Here is a 20,854-nt window from a genome sequence, read left to right as displayed (position 1 = left end):
TGGCCACGCTGAACTGAACTTTCAGAGTATACTTCTCTGGCCGTGAGGGGTCCTCCAGCAGAATGAGTGAAGTTGGCTACAAAAAGCAGAGGTCACAGACCCCTGAAAAGAACCTGTAAGAACATTTCACCATGGTATCTATCTGCTGAGCTTTACAGATGAGTATCCTCCTTGACGATGGGAATGGAGTGCTCCTTGGACTTCATCTTCAGACAATAAAAATTTAGACATCCTCCCCCCTGCACACACACACACAAAAGGGTAAAACATAAAAGGTCAAGCTTCAGCTCCAAGACTAATCAGCTTCCATAATTTCCCTCCCAGGCATATCAACCACAGCTCCCGACCTCCTGCTGGGCAAGAAACATTAAAATATTACAAGAGGCCAAGTGCACATCTTAACTGGACATGCAGGTGATGTGAGCAGCCATAAAGCTCATCTGGTTAGAAGGGGGAAATTACTAACAGAAAATGTCTGTGGAAATATTGACAGAGAAAATGCCTTACAGCCTGGGAAGTGGGCCTGGGAAGAAGCAGCATCCTTGAGAAGTGCAGCTGGCCTCTTTAAAGTATACAGCTGGGTACCTACCTAGAAACCAGAGACATCCTGAGATACCATTGATAAGCACAAAAACAAGAAACTGTAACAGCAACTTATCATCTGAAAAGGTGAAAAATAGCCTGGAAAAAGGGGAAAACATTCTGAGAAAGTAAGATTTCATAACTGCCGTTGGCTGTTCTATCTCCAAGAACAGGAAAACTGTCTGGAAAAACAAAAATTGGCCAGACAGAACAGAAAACATCTATTTGCTATTCCAGGTAAAAAACAGAAACTAACAGCACCTATCAGCTGCTGAAGTGGTGGTGTCATACACCTCCTCATTTCCCTATGATACAAGGACGACTTAATTTTTATCCAAAATGAAGCTTCTCTCTCTGACAACTTTCTGTGCTGCATGCACTTCTCTCTTCCTAAACAGGCTGAACTCTCCGCACAAACTTTCTAAAAGATCTTGGATCCCCGCTGGGGAGGGTTTGGTTTGTCCTCCCACTTCTGGGATAGTTGGGTCCCCCTCTGGGATCAGTTTGTCCTCTCCTCTGGGACACTTTGGCCCATTCTGAGATCTGTCCAATAAGCTTGATAGTGGTATTATTCTAAACATATGCATATGTGCACATACGTAATCTATCACAAATTACATCTGCTACTACATTATTGATGTTTGCGTCACTAGTGATAAGTTTGTAGCAACCTGTAATAGCATACACCTACTTGGTTGCTGCCACTGGTTTATAACAGCTTTTTTTGGATACACACACACACATGTATATAATTTTTTCACTTGTATAATATATATTCACTTTATCAATCGTAAGTATAGTTGCTAGTGGTGTTTTTTTGTGGTATTTGTGGCAGTCCGTAATAAAGCAGAGAAACTTAAGAGGGAAAAGACTCAGTGTCCTTGTGTATTACTGAATTCTACCAACCCACAGTCACAATCTCTATATACCTGCAGGCTGGGTAACCCCTTAGGTTGTGACCCTGAAAAAAATGCTTTAAAATCTCTCTAGCAAAGTCAGCTTGTGTAGAAAAGCAGGAAAATATCTGGATGCTATTGCATTTTTTAAAATGAACTTTAGAAGTCTGTAAGACAAGGCAACAATCAGCTACATTAACCTGTATATTACTGCACCGTAAGCCCTAGGAGATTTGACCCCATAGGAAAGACCACCATCAGCAATGCATCTCACACATTTCCAAAAAAATTCATCCACTTCAGGTTTTCTACATCTTTTTATTCTCTGTTAGGTGTAACACAACTGTCACACCTGAAACTCTATAAAGATTTGACCACTGAAATTCAAAGATTGAACATTTCAAAAAGTTTGGCTGGTATCATGTAATTGCTAAAAGACAAGCTACCGAGTGTTTCACTGCATCATCGTATGACACCAGCCACTAAAGCAGCTGAAAAATTTCAGTTTTCTCCTCTGAGAAAGCTTGTAAGAATTGTTTTGATAAAAAGCTCTGGAATACTGAAGTATTTAGTTCAGGTGAGACTGAAGAGAATCTGAGTAGTATTTAGAAAAGAAGGATGATGGTAAGGCGCGGCAGCAGGTTGGATTTCTAATTCAGTACCGCATGTGCAGTAAAGCGGATGTCCCCCTTAATGCGGGGATTGGAGGTGGATTAGGGAGTCTCCTAGGAGCCGTTTTACATAATAGCATTCCTTCACAGGCCCACAGGTATGTTGCAAAATCCACCTCTGGGACAAAGTGATCAAAAATTTCTTTCAGAGCATAGCTACAGATTGCAGACCACTGTTTCTAGCTACCAAACCAGTTTAGCATCAAATCTAAGGAGACCAAGTTAAAAACTAGAAATGCCAAAAAGCATTCCCGTCATATTTACACGGGGAAACACCAGTACTTAACAAGACAGAAATAACCCTTCCACGTCTATATTGATTATGACAAATCTCCCTGCAATCCTTCAAACATCACCAGAGTTCAAGTATGTTGTTTAATTGGTTCTAAACACACTAAATCCCAACCACACACCATCAAACTGGATCTCGCCAGCCATGCTGACTGAACCAGACACGGGGATTTTTCTCCAGCACAGACAACTTCTTGTCTTGCCAGACTCCCACCTTCTACAGAAAGCTAGTATTTTAACTTTGTCCCAAGTAAACCTTAACTTTGTCCCAAGTAAACCAACTATATCACATTACTAACAAAATATTAAAAGAGTCTGGAAAAACGTCTATTTTCATCATCACAGGCATTGAAGAGCTTTTAGTCTTTATCTTAAACACCAGCAGCAAATGGCAGCGCTGTGAAAGACATGGAACAGCTCCACCACTTTTGATAAAGCAAAAACAACGCTGACTAACAGGCAGTGATGGAGGAAGGACCCACAACAGAAATCCCTAACCTGTTTTTTTCCTGTTTACAATTACTTTGTAATTCATACACTCCTCTGGAGACAAGTTCACAATTCATGGCTACAACTGGATACAGCTTTTGTGTCCTATTTGTTACCTGTTATTCTTCTAACCTCCTTCCCCAGGGCTTATGTCCTTTCCACCACTGACCTGAGAACCACGGAGACTGCCGAAGACTTACCACAACTCTATGTAAAAGACTTCAGATAAGACATTAGTCTTTGATCCCAGACACTGCAAGATATTCTACTTCTTTGCACACCAGATGCTTGCGTAAGACGAGGCCTTGCCTAAGCCATCACTTTAGCAGCTCCACTTCATTAGCTGTCCTTTCTTCTTTAACTCACTTCTTCATGTCTTCTTTCATGTTTGGACTTCTACACTTCACTTGGGGAGCATGAAGCTCACCTGCTTAGGAAGACTACTCAGTGTTTTAAGAAGGAAGAACCTAAACACCCCTCTTCTGAAGCCCCAAACTCCAGGCTGACTGTCTAACCCTTCCTTTGTCTTGTGTGCTTGGGTGGTCACTTCCAAAACAGACACCAGCCTTCTTGTTCTTCACAGCTCTTCCAGAGCTGAATGATGGCCTGGAGAATCATGTCAGCAGATGGAGAGCAGCAACAGTGGGCAGAGGGTGGGGGATGCAGCCCTACTGTGGCATTACCTGATCACAATTTTAGAAATTCCTTCCTACCGTAAAAAATACCAGATCTATTACCATTCAGTACAACACTGTAAACTGACCACATTTTAAGCGGAAGTTCTCCACACTGTTTTTTTCTGGACATTGTCCTCATATTCTTTGCTGGAAAAGCAGGAATCTATATTATTTTGACAACAGCAAAGGTCCAGCAACCCTTTCACACCAACAGACTGCAGCCAACCTGTGTTCCTATCCTGTATTATTATTTTTGTATGGCTTTTAATTCAGAAAAGCCATGAGTGAACCTGGTGAGGCATAATGGTGAGTTTCAGCATCACTGACCCCTCTTTTGCCAAGTGCTTCTTCAAAATTCATTCTGGTAACTATATTTTATGTTATATTTGTATTATAGATAAATAACTGTATGTATACTGATATATATATCTAAAATATAATGTATATATTATTATATTTATATTGTACCATTTAGTTATTAAAAAAAGTAGTAAAGGTCCTGTTAAACTGAAGGCAGAAGCTCTCAGACTGCCTAATTCAGAGGTGGTTCTTTATGACAGCTCAGACACAAAGGCGAGAACAATTTATTTTTGTTCCTCTTTATCTTGCCACAGGTATTTTGCAAAACAACACTGAGATGGCGAAGTGCCATATACAAACATTTAGCAGCTACATCAAGTGAGGCGAAAGAGTTACTGAGCCCAGCATCCCATCTGGCGATGGTCAGGAAGAGGTACTCTCCCACCAGCACGAGGAGGAGGACTTGCGGGAGTACCCTCTGAACCACCACCTACTTGCACTGCAGGGACCTGTCAGGCATGCTGCACAGTGCTAAGGAGTGGAATGGCAGCCGATGTTACAGCACCACAGAGAATACTACACAAAAACTATTCCCAACACATTACAATTACAGCTTCCCCTTTCTAAGAGCACAGTCTAAGGTATCAGTGAAACCATTAGCTACTTCGAAGGAACAGAGCCATCTACAAGTCCTGATTCACGTCCAGAACCTCTAGCAGCTGGTGTCATACTGAAATTCCCCACAGCATGAGTGAATTTGTCATATTTTTTTGCATCATGCAACAATTTAATTTATTCACTGGTGAGAAGTTCTAGGTAAGCAAAGAAACCCCTGTACGGAAGAAGGAAAATCCAGACTGAGTGCAAACAAACCCAACAAACCACCCCAAATCCAACACCTCACATGATCTACTGGTACACAGGGATCAAAATGCATTGTCCACACATTCAGCTACACAATTAATCCGGAATTCTGAATTCTCATTCCTCCTTTCTCAAAAACTTCTTTTCATATTGTTCCAGAAGACTCATCCTGAACTACTTTATCTTCAGTGCATCTTTGCTCAGCTACACTGTGTAAAAGAAGATAATGCAAAGAAAATAATGCAAAAAACATAAAAAGTTTTTTTTGTTGGTTTTTTGTTGTTTTTTTTTTTAACTCAACCAGTCTATGGATGGGAACAAAACGTAAGGCATCCAAATGCTAATCAGATTGGGGGGGGGCGGGGGGGATGACACAAAAACAAACCCCAAAAAAGTCAGCAAAAGAGGAAAACTGAAGGAAGAACTATTTGGGGTTTCTTTTGTGCATTTGAGAACACCTTGCTTTGTCAGTGTAATGGTTTTCCCTTGTGGTCAGGCCTCTTGCTTGTTTACAATTGTCTTTCATATAAGAAAAAAAAAATGAAAAAAGATTTTTCTAAAAGGAATTTTTGTGTCATAAAAAGCCAAAAAATCAGACAGAAACTTTAAAGATGAGCTATATTTATTGAGTGCGTATGTTTTCCTCCTCCCTACCCCATTTTATATAGGCATTTTGGTCAAGTGGAGAAACGAACGTTAAATATAAAACCCACATTATCACTATAACCTTTCTCCTGCTCAGTATGGTTTACCTGCACACGCCAAAACAAAGAAGTGACCTGCCATATTCTGAAAGAGTCACGACAATTTGCCATAAAAGAAACTTAACACAGGTTTGGCAGTTAAACAATTCCTCTTTTTGCTTTTTTTGTTGTTGTTGTTTTGTTACCATCATTCCGTTGTGCCTCTCTTTGCTTCTTCAAAGGCAGAGCTCCTGCTCCAGTACTTACAATAAGCATAGCTTCAGAGGACCAGTTTTTGAGTCTCTTTGCATACACCTACAGAGTGGGGAGCAGCGTGGGCTCTCTCCACACTGATAGAAAATAAGCCGACTCTGATCCAGAAGCAGTGGAGGGAAGGCTGAGTTTGAACCATCATCCTGCCTCTCCATGCAATTAATGTTCCCCTGGCGCTATTTTTCTTCACCTCAATAAGCAGTCTTGGGTGAAGTGTGCTTTTATTTCATGTAATGAGGGAGACTGACTTACAAAGCACATCATATTTGACACGGTCTTCTTCCTCTGTGCAAAATGGTGTAGCATCCTCTCACTATTCCTGTTATGTCCCACTTCAGGCAGCTGAGGTTAGAATTAAGATGTCATTACTATGGTAATGTACAAAACAGTTATGCTAACAACCAACTAGTAACTTTATATTTACATATAGTGTTTTCAGTAGAACTTTATTGTGTTATAACAGACACAGGATCTTTTCCCCTTCACTACGGAAGGATTTTAAAGTAAGCTTCCTGAAAATATGCAAAGTATCGTAAAAATCAATAGCTTACTGAGATAGATACCCTTCTCAAAACATCAAGTGGGAAGTTTTCTATTGCTAGATACACTTTTGTCAGCTTAAAAATCATGAAAAGTACTGCTGCTCTATGAATTTTTCAGAAATTCCAGAGACTAAAAATGCCAGAAGAGTTGCAGAATCCATCTAAAATGAAGGGAGCTGCAAAAAATGTGTCGTTATTGCAGGAACTGTTTTCACTCTCTGGTTTTGGCAGAAGTGAAACAGGCTATAAGCATTGAAATAACGTCTGGCTTGGGAATAGCAGGAGGCTCTTCCACGGCTTTTGTGTAACTAAGCCAAGCAGGGAAGGGCACGTTCCACATGGGGCTCCCAAAATCTCCAGCCCACTTACACAAAAGGGACAGTCACAGCAGTGCTGACCACTGCCCTGCCTGAGCTTTCACACTGACTCTGCAATTCATAAAGCCAAGCCGGGCGTGCAAAAAAGGCAGAAGGCAGAGCACACCCCACGTACATGATGCAATGCATGGGTGGCACCTCTTGGAGCTGGCGGAGGAGCTAAAACAATACATCTCAGTGCTGCACTTTGGTTAATCAGTCCCATGAAAAGGTGGTGTGACAGCATGTGATCCTCCCAGGTTGGGGCCTCCAGTGTTCTGGCATCTTCATGCCACCACCATTTACATGCTTTGTCCCATGATGAAGGCAGACTGCACAAGCTGGGCCCAGAACATGGACCAGCCCAGGACTCCAACCTGCTGCTGCACTGGGCTGGAGTCGCGTCCTTTCCCTCTTCCCTGGTCTCAAGAACCTCGTGCTCTCAGAAGCCAAGCTAGAAGTGAGCAAGGGCATAACCTGTCTCCTCCACCAGTCAGAGTAGAGTCCTCACAGATGAGAAATGGAGGTCTGAATCCTCCTTAGTCTGTACTGAGGTCTCTTAAGCCCCAGACAAGTGCCTGAACCTGCTCGCAATTGCCTCTTCCAACTTTCTAGGAAAATGAAGCCAGAGTTTTGGAGCATTTTTTGCCCAGGAAGGCTAGACATGAACTCAATACACATGGTGCATCATGTGAACATCTCTGGGTATAAGCAAAACCGCTCCTACACCTCTCAAGAAACTTTCCATAGTATCTGAGAAATCTCCCAGTCAGAATTCACACCTAGAAAAACTTTAAAACCCTGTCAGTACTAGTACAAAGCAAGCAGGAGTGGCTCTGGTGAACAGACAGCTCTGCAGCAAAGCCTGGACTCGTATCTTTTTACTGCCAGGAAAACATTCAAGAAGACTCCCCACCAGTCACCATACATAAACCACAGCCCTCATCAGAGGAACTCCACAAGCTCAAGGGACACATGCAGATCTCCCAGGGACACTGTAAGCACTCGGGATTGCAGGATTTTAAGATGAATGAAAGGAGGCTTAGGGGGAAGTGTAAAGGGTGTGAGAAACCCAGAGTAAGCTCTACTGCCACAGCAGTCTCAGTGCTCACCAGCACCAGCATACTTTATTTAGGAGCCCATGCTGCAGCATCCTTGGCCAGTAAGGAATGGCTACCATGGCCCACAGATGGTATTTGGGTGCCTTAAATATACTCAGCAGCCACTTAGTGTCTTATCGGGGACTTCATCTGCTACGTAAATCAGCTCTTTATTCTGCTTCAACATTTCTGAACCAAAGGTGACTATAGGCTGCCAGGTCAGTAAAAAGACAGCAAAACCAGTGCAGTGAATCAGTGAATCTATTCCTTCACCCTCTTCTAGCTCTACTACTGCAGCAGGTGTTTGACCTTCACGTCAGGAAAAATTACACCAAGGATGTTCTGAAACAGTTGGTAATTGGACTCCGATGCAGCTTCATTGTATGCAACAAATTGACTATTACTGTGGCTGTTCGAAGAGGTATCAGCATTTCTGAACAGGACAGGACTTTGTAGCACACATTTTTTGCTGGTCACAACCACCACCATTTGCCTCTAAGGTTTGCCACTTTCTAACATCCCACATCTGCCCAAGGACCACACGTGGTTTTCTAGAGCTCTGTTTTTATGAGGTCGGTATTCTGCTAGGTCACTTCTTACAAAGAGTCATGAGGTCATTTATACCAAAAAGTGGAAGCCAGAGAAAACACTGTGGAATTAGTTATATAAATGGTTTAAAAAGGCACATGAGAATGAAGAGTGTGCAGGAGTAGAAGCTTCAATGGGAAAGAAGCATAATCCCGTCTTCTTTTGTAATGCTGGTATAAAAATCATAACTGAAACTAGCAGTTTTGTAAGTCCCTAGACTCTTGCCACAGCCTGCTGTACAGAGTGGAATGCAAAATCCTTCTGGGAGAGGTCTGTATTTCCTCATGTGGCGTTTCTTCAATTTACCAGTTCATGACTAACCCTCTTCTCTAACAGTCACCTGTTTTGTTTACTCTTAGCTGCTGCTACCATCATCTCCTTCCCTGAGCTGCTATAATTAGTATTGCAAGAGGCTTGAACTTCCTTGAATGAGAACTACCTAATACTTCATGTAAACCACAGGGTGCACGTGTGCTTACAAAACACTTTGTAGCGCCAGAACCAGAGTGCTGGCATCTGCAGAATTGCCCTCCCATAAGCAGGAGAAATAACAGGAAGAATAGCAGAACGTTTACCTCAGTGAGGTGCAAACTCAGAAAGATACTGCCTATTGTTTTGCCTTTCAAATGCAAAAGCAGCAAGCATGCTTTTATTTCTTGTTTAGATACAACTAGGTTTTGAAATGGAAGCACTAACCTTACTTATCTACTTACTTAACTACTAACCTTAGCTTATCAACCTAGCTGCCCCAGTCCAGCAGTTGCCTTCCCAGCCTGAGCCCTCAGCTAGCACCAAGGCAGTGTTCACACGTTTTAAAACCAAGGCTAAGTAATACACAAAGTCCTTGAGACATGGACGATTCTGGTGGCGAGAGCTTCAAGACAAAGCCTTTTCCATCCACTCACATTTGGAGGTCCAGCAGACCAAGCTCTTTGCACTCTTCGTTCAGCAGCCGTTCAAACCTTGTTCTGCAGGAACCCACTTGATCACACAGTCACACCAGACCCAACGCACACGTTTTCAGCATTCCTGTCATAAGGCTCAGAAGGAGCCATTAGATCACAGAGATTAAGACCATTCCTGCATAGGCAGGAAAAGCAGCTTTAGCCCTTTTGCTGGAAGAGTCAGATGATCCCCCTCCTTGCTTAAGATGTCATTATCCAGGATTCCTTCCTCTGTGTGCCTCATCCTCCCCTCAGTCTGCAGCTTAAACCCCTCGCACTTCCAGTCACATTTTATTTGCATTTACAGCTATGCAACACACTAAGCAATTCCTCTCCGCCGCCGCTTCTCTAGATGTTTAGATTATCTCTGCTAAGGAAGAGATTCATCTGGCATCTTAGATGAGGATATTTTCCCTTTACAGACAACTGCTGGCCTCTAGTAACTATTTGCTCCGAATTTCCTCTGCAGCTCGTAGAGGTTACAGTTAGGGTTGGGATGTGTTTCACTGAAAATACTACTCGGCCAAACTGCGTATTTTACCTGTGCCTGCTAATGGCTGAATGGAGTTTAAAGACTAGCAGTTCACTCTTCCTTCAGCCAAGCACCTGTAACTACAGACCCACACAACACAAGTCAGTAGATGTGTACATTATACATAATGTATAGCTGGGAGGACACCTCTCCTCTTTAAACCTCCTGGCTAGTAACACACCAATACAAGTGAGAGGTATAGAAGAGGCAAAAATAAACTCAGGGTCAGGCTGATGATTAGAAACTCAACACATTAAAAAGAAAATCCGTGGAACTTTAAATATTTCCCCTACATACTAGCAGTTGCTTTGATTTTGGCACACCTCGCTGGAGAGAATGGAGTAAAAGGAAGTGGCAAAAGGTTTATGTAAAAGTACAATTATAGCAAGGTGTCCTTAAGGAATTCCATAATTTAAAATAGTATGCAAATACAGCTGAGTGACTAGCCTCCTTAAAAAACACCTGCTGCAGCAATAGGATGTAAAAAAAAAAAAAAATAAAAAAAAAATTATCAGTCTTTCTTCCAAGGGCAATTTAAAGTAAACAAACTGCACCTTTCAAGAATGTTTTTCGGCTCACCATCAGTTCACTTTTGGGAAGAAAATAAATAACAAAGCATTTCTAGTATTAAAAAAAAAAACAAAAAAACATTAACTCAGAGGAAGAAAATAGAAGAATGCAGGAACCACACCCAAAAACTGAGCTCCTACATTAATCCAACTGACAGATAGCTACATAATTCAGCCCAAAATTTTTAATGGGGTGTAGGGGAATAAGGGATAAGCTTTACTGCACTTATTTCTCTAACAGTTTCTTATTCTTTTGTTTTCATGTACAGAGTTACAACTAGCTTGTCAGGACAACTCCATAACTGCAGCTACAGCAAACCTCAGGCTTTGGTGATGAGCTCTTGACCTAGCGGTCAGGGCTGGAGATGCCCAGGACTGACTCATGTCACCCAGCTGAACTACCCCATTGAACCTCCAACCATCTGCTCAAAGTTTACATGAAAGGGTGAGTCTCATTACCCGTTACCTTGGAATTTGCTACAAAGGTCTGTGCAAAGGAGAAAGTTTCAGCTAAGAATAGTAACATAGTTGACCTGAAGGTTTTCCAACTACAGCAAGAACCTGAAGACTAAAAATATTCACCAATATTTACAAAAATGTGTGCTCCACGTAGTTATTGTAAGCACATACTAAGGACTGAGAATGGATTCACCAGCCACAGAAGTGTTTGGGAACCGTATCATATTTTTATAGCTAAAAGTATGTCCTATTTCAAATCAGAAATCAGTTCCTCGAAGTCCTGCTGTTTCTGTTACACATCAGATGACATCAGGAAATCACAAATGTACCATCTAGTTTAAAAAACAACTGCATAACAGGAGCTTAAGCAATAAGTCTTTGGGGATGGAAGGAGTACGTGGTAACTCTGGACTGCACTGCTAAATAAGAATTCAGATAAATCACTGAAACCAACAAGGCAAGTTATAGAGCTTTCAGCTCTGGCTTGATATTCCACTCATGATACCTCTTCCAGATTATCAGTGGAAGTTGATAGCAGCTTGCTATGAATTCTTGCCCTGTCTCTTTTATCAAGCCTCCCTCTCATACACATGAGGGAAAAATATCAAAGAAATATTGTCAAATGATAAACAAGTCACAGAAAATTAATTCCAAATCCCTAGGAATACACTGAAGATAATAACCTAGAAATTGAATAGACTCCATAGCCTTGTTACCTCTACCCCTTAGAAAGTATCTGACAAGCTTCCAATATATAAGAACAACCCTCATATTCAGAAGTTCAAAAATAATCTATTAAAATGACCATTTTGGGAAGCTACTGAGCAAGAAGTCTCATTGATTTATTACAGAGATGACTACTTTATCAAGTTAAAGGAATGCTTGCCTTCCATTTTTCTGGCTTTAATCATCCTGTCTTACAAGTCCGCAGTTCAGAACTGCTGAGATAAAAACCCAAAGATCTTACGGGTATCTCTAGCCATGAATGACAATCTTCTCTGGTATACACACACACACACACATATACATATGCATAAACCCAAACAAGTAACACTTGAAATTTTTATTTCTTACACCACTTACTAGTAATTTATATACTGTTAAGAGAAGTGTTTTAAGACTGACTTGTTGAAACAGCTGCCAAGGAAATGCATTGGTCACCCTTCAGAAATCTCTTCTTATGATTACTACTAGACAACAACACACCTATTGCAACCGTATGAAAGGCTGAGTTAATTGTAAGTTAACCTGCAGATGTCAACATCAAGACTTCAACTAAGCAGCTTCTGTCATGTAGCGAAGTATGTTGTGACGAATGCAATGGGGAAAAAATATCCAAGTGACCCAGAAACCCTGTGAATGCTTTCAGGTTCCTCCTAGGGAAGCATCAGCCCACACGCTATCCACAGATCACCACACCTCAAAATTCTGATGCCAGCTTTTGCAGTTTAGAGAAGCCTTATTTCAGCAGCCTTAAGCCATTCCTTTCCACAGAGCATTAATGTTATACTTACGTAAAAAGTGTTTTTCCAGTAAGGCTATTTCCAGGTGACCTTTAATCTCATTCAGTCTGTCAGACTCCGTTCTGTTAAAATCCTGGACTCCTGAAGCCATGATGACGGTCCCTGGACCAGCCTATAAGAAAGGCAAAACACACTCACAGCTCAGAGGCACATTTTTTGGGGGGAGTCATTTAAATACATCACCTGACTTCTGGGCAGTAAAGAACCCATGTGAGAAACATGCAAGTATCAACAACTCTGCATGCCTCTTATTCAGCATTAAATTACCAAAACAAATGAGTGAAAGCTAATCAAACAGCATCTCTCCCATGTGGGTTTACAGAACGCACTTCTGGAAACCTCAGGGAGTTACAGAAAACAAAGATATTTCCCCCTCCTTACCAGTTGTGCTGCATCATCATTTAGCCCTTCTTCTGCTGATTTAAAAGGTGTATTTATACCATCCCTCTCCTCTTCCCATTAAATGAATGGTCAATGCAACACACTTTACATATAAAACTGTGAGGCTAGCAAAAGTAATACTTTTCTAGATATTTACTAAATCATTAAAAAACATATATTGTATATTTTAATATCCATTCATGTAACGTGTAATTCTGAAGACAACTCTCTACAAGGAAGGGGTCCCCCACTCCCTCACCTCCAGTACTGCCCAGTTACTGCTGAAGGATGGTGCCCCAGAAGCTCCTCCTGGCAGACCAGGAGAAGAGGGAGTAAGGAGACTGTGTGTCTTGACAGATTTACCAGCATCCCTTGAACAAACTCAGAACTGGAAACACTGCAGAATGCAGGAATTAAAGAGCAATTTGATTAGTTAGGAAAAGCAGTGACAACCACCACCTCCACAAAGTGAGCACAGAAAAACCCCAAGCCCACACAGCAGAAGGCAGGTGATGCTATCTTTCTCTCATAAAGCAGGCATTTTCAGACAGCAGGGGAAAGGGTGGGTGAGGGCATCTCTTGGGTAATGGTTGTTCAGGCACTGCGCGCTGTCCCCAGCCGGTACAAAAAGACTGTCGACAAGAATTACAGGAGCTTCTCCAACAGGTTAAACTCAAAATCAAAGCGCTAGATTACAGAAGCCTACATCTAAGAAATGATCTCAAGACAAAAGGGGATTTATTTACCTCTCTTATGCATTCCCCTATCCCTCATTTGAGCCCTGAAAACATACAGGAATTGTATTGCTTTCAAAAGTCAGCTTGCATACATTTAACCATGACAGCTTAGATCATATATATACATGAACTCGACTAATTTACAGGAGTGTTAATTAAAAAAACCTTTTTTTATGCTTTAGGAAAGAACTGCCGAGAGCTCTCTGACAGCAAAGTACTTTCACTGTTGGGAATATTTTACACTTTTAAGATAAAACAGTGTGGAGACACCTATTAAGCATCTGTTTCCTTGCTTGAGCTGAACAGATGCTGAATTTAAGCCTCAGAATTTTTCTATACAGGCAAATTAGCAAGCACTCTGTAGGCATTTACTGCACAGCATTTACCTGGCACCAACTCCCCACCTGGGCTTGCTCGATACAGTGCCAAGCAGAGATGCCTTCTCCAGTCCTAAATGCAGTGCACACCCACACAGCACTCTGCCAAGGCTGCTGGCCCCAAGGAGGAGCAGAAGCCGTTAGCTTTGCAGCAGCCCTCTGCTGCTTCCTATTTTGGAGCCGGCACAAACCGTGCCACAGCAGAGACTGACAGACCCCAGGGCAGTCCCCACACCGGGAACTGCAGCACAGCGTCCTCCTCCCTGTGCTCCACATTTCCCATCCACACCTGTCTTTAGCCAGAGAGGTGCAGTAAGACATGCCATTTACAACCACTCCAGCCACGGCTGAAGAGTAACAGCTTCCCCTTTTCAGAAGAGCATGGCACGGCAACTCACCTGTGTTGATTTCTTACCTATACAGCTGGGTCATATATATTTAGGCTGCAAGATTTAGTGTTATCACTTGCCAAACACTTGGGAGAGCCCCAAGGAGGATGGTGTGCATGAAGTCAACCAGCAGTACCCTTACAACACACTCCACAGGCAGGCACAAGGAAAGTGTTACTGAAATCCAGATTGCTGCCCAAGCATTAAAGCATGGCTCTCTACATTGTATAATCCACATCTGATACAATGGGACCATCTTTGCTCCCAGTACACAGGAATTCGTATGAAGCTGTCTAAAGAAACAGTGCCACTGCTTAAAAATGAATGAATAAATAAATAAATAAAACCACGTACAGGTCAAAGAGCAAGATGCTGTGCTCATCAGGAATGCGCCCAGGCTCTGAGCATCAGCCCACTGCTTAGACAGCAGCTGGATCCTGCCCAGCCAGTCGCCGGTCCCCAACCCCATGCACTGCGGCAAGGACACAAGCAAAAGGCTGAGGAGAGGGAGAAGAAAGGAGCTAGCAAACACCTAAGCATATTCAAGTTTTCATTCTCACTGAAGATACTCAAGATATTTCATTCAGAGACAACCTACACTTCAGAAATCCATCTAGAGAACCAGCTCCACTTTTGCTTCTTCAGAGATGTTAAGTCATTAATTAAAGCCCGGGATACCTTGACTGTGCCTCTCAGGGTGAAGGAAAAAGCAAGAGGTGCGTAGCACTGGGGACAGTGATACGAGTTACCAGGACTCATTCTGACAGTTTCCAAATGTGTATATCTGCGAAGGCATTGGACCCAAGAAGTCTGACATCAGTTGATGTGTTAGATATCAGGAGGTACACCATTAAACTAACAAAAAAAAAAATTTACAATGACTTCCTAAGTTAGAAAAAAAAAAAGAAGAAAAAAAATATCCAGTAAGGTAAAACATAAGGGTGCTTGCTAAGAACACTAGGAGCAAGATCATGTAATTATTGTTTAATAATAAAATGGCTTAACCATAGTAGTAAGACACACAGTGATACAAGTTTGGTGGAAAATAAAGCACCCAATTTCCAAAATTAGTGACACCATGACATATTAATGAATACGATCCATTATTGTATTCATTACAATTCAATGACATACAATTACATACAACTCAACAGAAAACTTGGCATGCCCAGGACAGTGATAAGGGAGACATTTAAGCAGATGATTCTTTTGTCCTGGAAGTTTTTTCCCCACACCAACAAACCTTGCTCTGTTAACAGGCTAAAAAGGTAAGAAATAAGGTCTATACATTTGCCGGAGGTCAGCTGTTCGCCTCTGATTTCAAAAAGTACCTCTGTCTGAAGTTAGCATACCTGATTCAACTCTCAAGTTAACAAAAATTGTGTTGTGTTAGTTGGGTAAAAGTTTCTCCTTTTTGCTGCCTCTGTAGGCTAGTGCTGGGACTCAGCTGGATTAAACTACACTGTACTGTACAGATGTCCTTTCTTCTTCTGACTCACAGTAAAAGCCTTGAAGGCTTCCACAGATTTCTGCTTTTCCTTCTGCCTCTCTCCAACATTATTTCACACAGGAGCCCTCTTAAAATGTTGGCAATCACTATTACTTAGTGAAGACTACACACAAGGCTTGGCACTGTCTAGGAAACCAGCAAAATGCAGAGTTGAGCGCAGAGGCAGAGGGGTTAAAGGAAGAATTCTGTCTAAAGACAGACTGCCTCTAATCCACTATCAGAGTTCAGAGTTGCTGCTTCAAGCCACATCCAGCTCCAGATCTGAGAAACCACATGTCCCCACAAATGTCTCTTTCAAGCCACCTGCACCTCCGGCTTTTACTGACAGCACCTCCCAGCCTGGGAGTTCTCTGACTTCCCTTCCCAAACCCCCATCATCCTGCAAGCCCTGGGATTTTGTTCTGTGCACCGAGTGCCAACACCACTGTCACCGCACAGCCACAGAAAAGGTCTAAAGTCACTTCTTAACCGAGCAGATGTGGATCTGTCCTCTCCGCACAGCTTCAGCATCACACAGAAACATAACTGGCCAACTCTCTCCTGTTATTCTACCTGCAGGACATCCTACGTGGGCGACTTTTCTCTAGGAATACCTAACAAAATGCTAGTCTAATTTCCAAGTTTGTCATTAACTTAGAGAGAAGCAGTTCACAAACACAGAGGACGATGAGCAACAAGAACACGGCATGGCAAACCCAAGGGTATAACCATCCACCCAAGTCACTCCTCAGGGCCTGACAGCGGCCAGTTCATGACACAGAAGAGGTAGCTTAAAATACAAAACTTTAACTTGCATTCATCTGAGCACCAAAAAAAAAAAGTCTTCACTAATACAACAAACTACAGAGCTTGTCTAGAGAGGTTGTACCCTCTCGAGTTTCTCAACTGATACTTCATGTGCATTTTCTTACTTCAAATTACAAAAGGGTTCCCTGTGGCTGTTGCATTTACCTGCTGTAAGGAAAGGGAAAACCCAACCGTGCTGCTCAAGAACAAAAGCATCTGCATGAATACTTAATCCTTAGTAGCTATTCTTGGAAGCATACGCGTGTCGGCAAGGTCCTAAAACACAGCTGCATTTTACATAAATTTTAAAAAAATCTAGTGTTAGCCAGGTTTAGAGACTTTAATATCTTAACTAATGTTTGCATCCCACTTTGTACCTTCCAAACATCACGCTTTATACCTTCTAATCAACTGTAAATGAGGTGACTGATACAGAAGCATTTAAGGTTTTAATTGACATGTTTCAGGAAAAGCCGAACTGTACTGGCACAGCAATTAAAATAATGTTTTCTGTACCACAATAATTCAGATTTAATCCTAGCACACTGGCACGGAACTTGCATATGTAGACTGCTTTCAGTACAATATGCCAGGTACGAGAGCACTTCGACTCGCAATTTTCACTGCCAGGTCAGTGCAGAACCTCCCTGGGTTTAGACACAAATTTGTTCTTTCCCCCCCTTTGCCAAAGGGGACATGATCCTCCTCTGCACTGAGTTCATTCATATGCCTGTACACTGTACTGAACGTTTTGTCCCCTTTTATAAAAACGGAACACTTGTCACATTAAGAGTACATAAATTAATCTACAGCACAAAAGGACAAGACATAAGTTAACAAGAGGTAAATCAAACCAGAACCAGCAAATACAAGGACAGGCTGTGATTTTCAGGCCACAGTCTCCCTCAGTGAACATTTGCATCTCAGCAGATCAAATTGCCAGAGCAATGTTTTCAACCCTTTTTAGGTGCTGAATCATCATCTAGCCAGAAGAAATCCATGTTGTATCTACAGAATAGGAAACCACGATGGCACCGAATAAAGGGGACTTTAATTACTGAGCAAGCAACACGACCTGAATTTCCAATGTCTCAACAAGACAAATGCTAATACATTCATTATTAGGAAGCAGGAACGGACCATGTTACCCCCCTCTACCTATTTCACAACGGTGATGTTTTTACAAAACATCATACAGTGCAGAAATAACAGTGCTGCATACAGCGCTGAATCTCTTTGCTTTGACAAAAAAAGCAACCAAACACCTATGGTAAAGAGGGAAGGGAGGAAGAAATCTGGGAAGTCATGCAGGAACCAAAAGAGATGCTTCGCAAAGGGTTAATTTGTTAACCAACACGGCTGTTTTGGCTATGGTCTGATCACAGCCTCCAGGTACCCACAGAGACCTCAGACATACCTGGTAGTCAGAGCACATAAATGAGAGGGGGAAAAGTACCCCCATGAGCAAACAGCCAGCCTGTAAACTGAGACCAAAGTAGTTCAGATTAAGAATAAGACACATTTGAACAAAACTCTCAGAAACCACCAAGGAGAATTCAAAGGAGAACAACAAATCCTTCCAATCCCAGGGCCCTCCTACCAGGAGCTAGCTGTGTGCTTTACCCAATATGAGTTAGGATGTTTATTTTTCAACTAAATAGGTAGAGCTCACAGTTCTAAGATAAAAAAATATCAAATGACCTCATCTGCCCACCCCTTCTGTCCTTCTGCGGGGCATAAATTTTGCACATGCTACTTCAGTAGACGTGAAGTGTTGGGACTAAGCCCCACTGCTGTATCTGTGGCAGGGGACTGAATGTTCACTTGTTGGAGGTGTGCAACAGAGGATGCTCCTCTTTGCAGATGGTCAGGGGTCTGCAATCACAAGCTTTTACAACAAGGCTTTTTACTCTGAAACCTCCATTTGTGGCAAGTTTTTGCATACGCTTGTCAAGTTCAGACACATGCATAAAGAAGAGGCACCTAATGTGCGCATTTCTAAGTGCACTATGTGCCCCTGAGGCACAGTACAGAAGGGCCTTTCATTCATGTGACTGTGCTGTACTGTTCTTCTAATAGACTGAGATCTATCTTTAATGGCTCTGTAATGATTTAATACACCAGACTGAGAAAAAAAGTAAAAAAAAAAAAAAAAGGGGGGGTGGGGGGGTGGGGAGGCAGGATAAGTAGAGAGGGGCTGAGACGAAGCCTTTATGAAGGGAATGGCTGACAGTGGAGTCAGAGACATCTGTGTATCGAAGACGCAGATAAGGGGACCAGGACTCAAATTCTGCATGCCTATGCTCAGTTCCAAGCCACCAATCTTACTCTTTCAAGCCCATGAGGAGTTCTGTACTCAGATTTGAATAGAAACTGTGCAGCAACACAGATCCCATCTATCTGAACAGACATGCAGCCTAACTTCAATTTACACACAAGACTTGCATTGACTTTTATATGCTTTCAACAGTCCCCAAAGGTATTAAACAGGAAGAATCCAGTAAGACTTGGTCTTCTCATGATCATTGTAATAAAAGTATAATTCTAAATTGCTTACAGAGCCTATAAAAGAAAACCACCCTATATAAGCAACACAAGATTTGAGTTTGAGTCACTGAATTAAAAACAGCTCAGGCCAATTTAACCATATGATCTCAGTAAGAAACAGAGACATAATTCAGAATCATCCTGTTCACACGATCTCAGCCACTATTTTAATATTGACTTAAACACACAAACATTACTTTCTCTAGTCCTGGCACCTCTGCAGCACAGGGGATTATTTCTTCTCCCTTCATTTTATGGATGGGCAGCAGCACTTAGTGGGCAGATGTCTGTGAGGGACAAGTGCTAATCCCCCAAACTTATACATATCTGAAACATAGCCTTTATACATCAGATCTCATACACGTTTGCTTATTTTGCTTCTGCCTGTAACATGTCTGTAACACAGCTGCTGCTCTTAGGTTGTCCCAGCATCACACTGGGTTTGGAGCTCCCAAACATCAGAAGCAGGGCACAACAGTAAGTCTGATGCTGTTGCTGCTTTCCTCTCTCCCTTTCTCCGTTTTTAAAGAACAACACTCAAGTGTATCCCAAGGACTTGGATCACAACAGCCTACTTAACGGTATGCAATCAACCAGAAAGAAAAGTGTTTCTCTTCAAGTTACTTTCTCAGCAGAGAGCTCACCAACTTGAGAAAACGGAGACCATCACCGCAGATGTGTAGCCATAAGGCTTTATAACTAGTCAAAACTGTAGGTTTACCTTGCTATTGCCTCAGCCATACCACTCTGGAGCTACTACCCTAAAGAAATACAGAAAATAGTATCGAGGGTTTAAGAAAAATTTTTCTGTAGCTTCCAGCTCTGCCATCCAGATTCTTCTGATTAGATACAAAAGGTATTCCCTGCTCTCTACACATAAATACAATGCCTTGAGTTTAATGAAAATAAAGCAGTATTTACCTACAAAAAACTCAAAAAATACCATGTTGGAAAGGCAGCAGCACAGATTTGTCCCAGTATACACAATATGTGCATCTTAACAAATGACAGATGTCTTCAGTAGACTAATAGCAAAGGAAAGGCATTCAACAGACTTCCTTGTCTGAGCAAGTTGAGGATTTGCATACAATAGACCGAAAATATTTTTGTTACTGAAAAATGCTCTGTGACTACTCCTCATTTGTTCCATGATCATAGGGAAAAACAAAAACAAAAACAATGGGCAAAAGAGCTCCATATAAGCAGGACTGTATGTGATACCATACAAACCCATTTAAATTTAAAAAACCTAATAGCTACAGAACAGGATACAAGATGCCAATCCCAAACGAGACACTTAAGCATATGCGGTTTGAAGTCTTTTAGTTTAAAACTTGCAGTGAGCAAGCCTTGTGCTTCTAGAAATGAGCTTTCAGACAACAGCGTGACCACATTTTGGGGATAAAACCTGCACGGTGAGTTTCTATATAGAGAGTTGTACAAATTCTGACTTCCAAGTCACATTCTAGAATACACTTAAATGGATAAATCTTAATTTAGATTGTAGCACGCCAAGCTCAAGGATCCACAGCCATTTTTGAACAGTTAAAGCAGGATTTTTTCTTCTTAACCACTACTTAACTTTTCCTGCAACAGTGTCTTTTAAAAACATATGGGTGCTCCGGCTTACAAGCACCAAAAATTTTTAGCACCTCCTGCATAGGTTTAGTTTCGCTCTATAGCATGGAAGCACTACTGGATACAACACTGCAGCCAAGAACAGGGTGGTGTGACCCTCTAACTCCAATGAAGTCACCAGAAGTCCTGTTTCTTCTCCCTTCATTTGAG

At 41.9% G+C, this 20,854-nt stretch overlaps 1 protein-coding gene across 2 annotated transcripts in view; it reads right to left on the bottom strand.

Annotated features, from left to right (window-relative positions):
• GRAMD4 (GRAM domain containing 4) overlaps positions 1-20,854 on the bottom strand; it is an 84,960-nt gene that overhangs the window by 37,432 nt on the left and 26,674 nt on the right. For both annotated transcript variants that reach the window (XM_005242311.4, XM_055807925.1), the window contains exon 3: positions 12,331-12,451. In XM_005242311.4, coding sequence (XP_005242368.1) covers positions 12,331-12,451 — 121 coding nt within the window. The remainder of the gene's footprint in view (positions 1-12,330; positions 12,452-20,854) is intronic.

This window comes from Falco peregrinus, chromosome 6, assembly GCF_023634155.1.
Source record: "Falco peregrinus isolate bFalPer1 chromosome 6, bFalPer1.pri, whole genome shotgun sequence".
Lineage (NCBI taxonomy): Eukaryota > Metazoa > Chordata > Aves > Falconiformes > Falconidae > Falco > Falco peregrinus.
The sequence above is the reverse complement of the archived record's forward strand: the minus strand, read 5'-3'. Positions and strand labels throughout refer to the sequence as shown.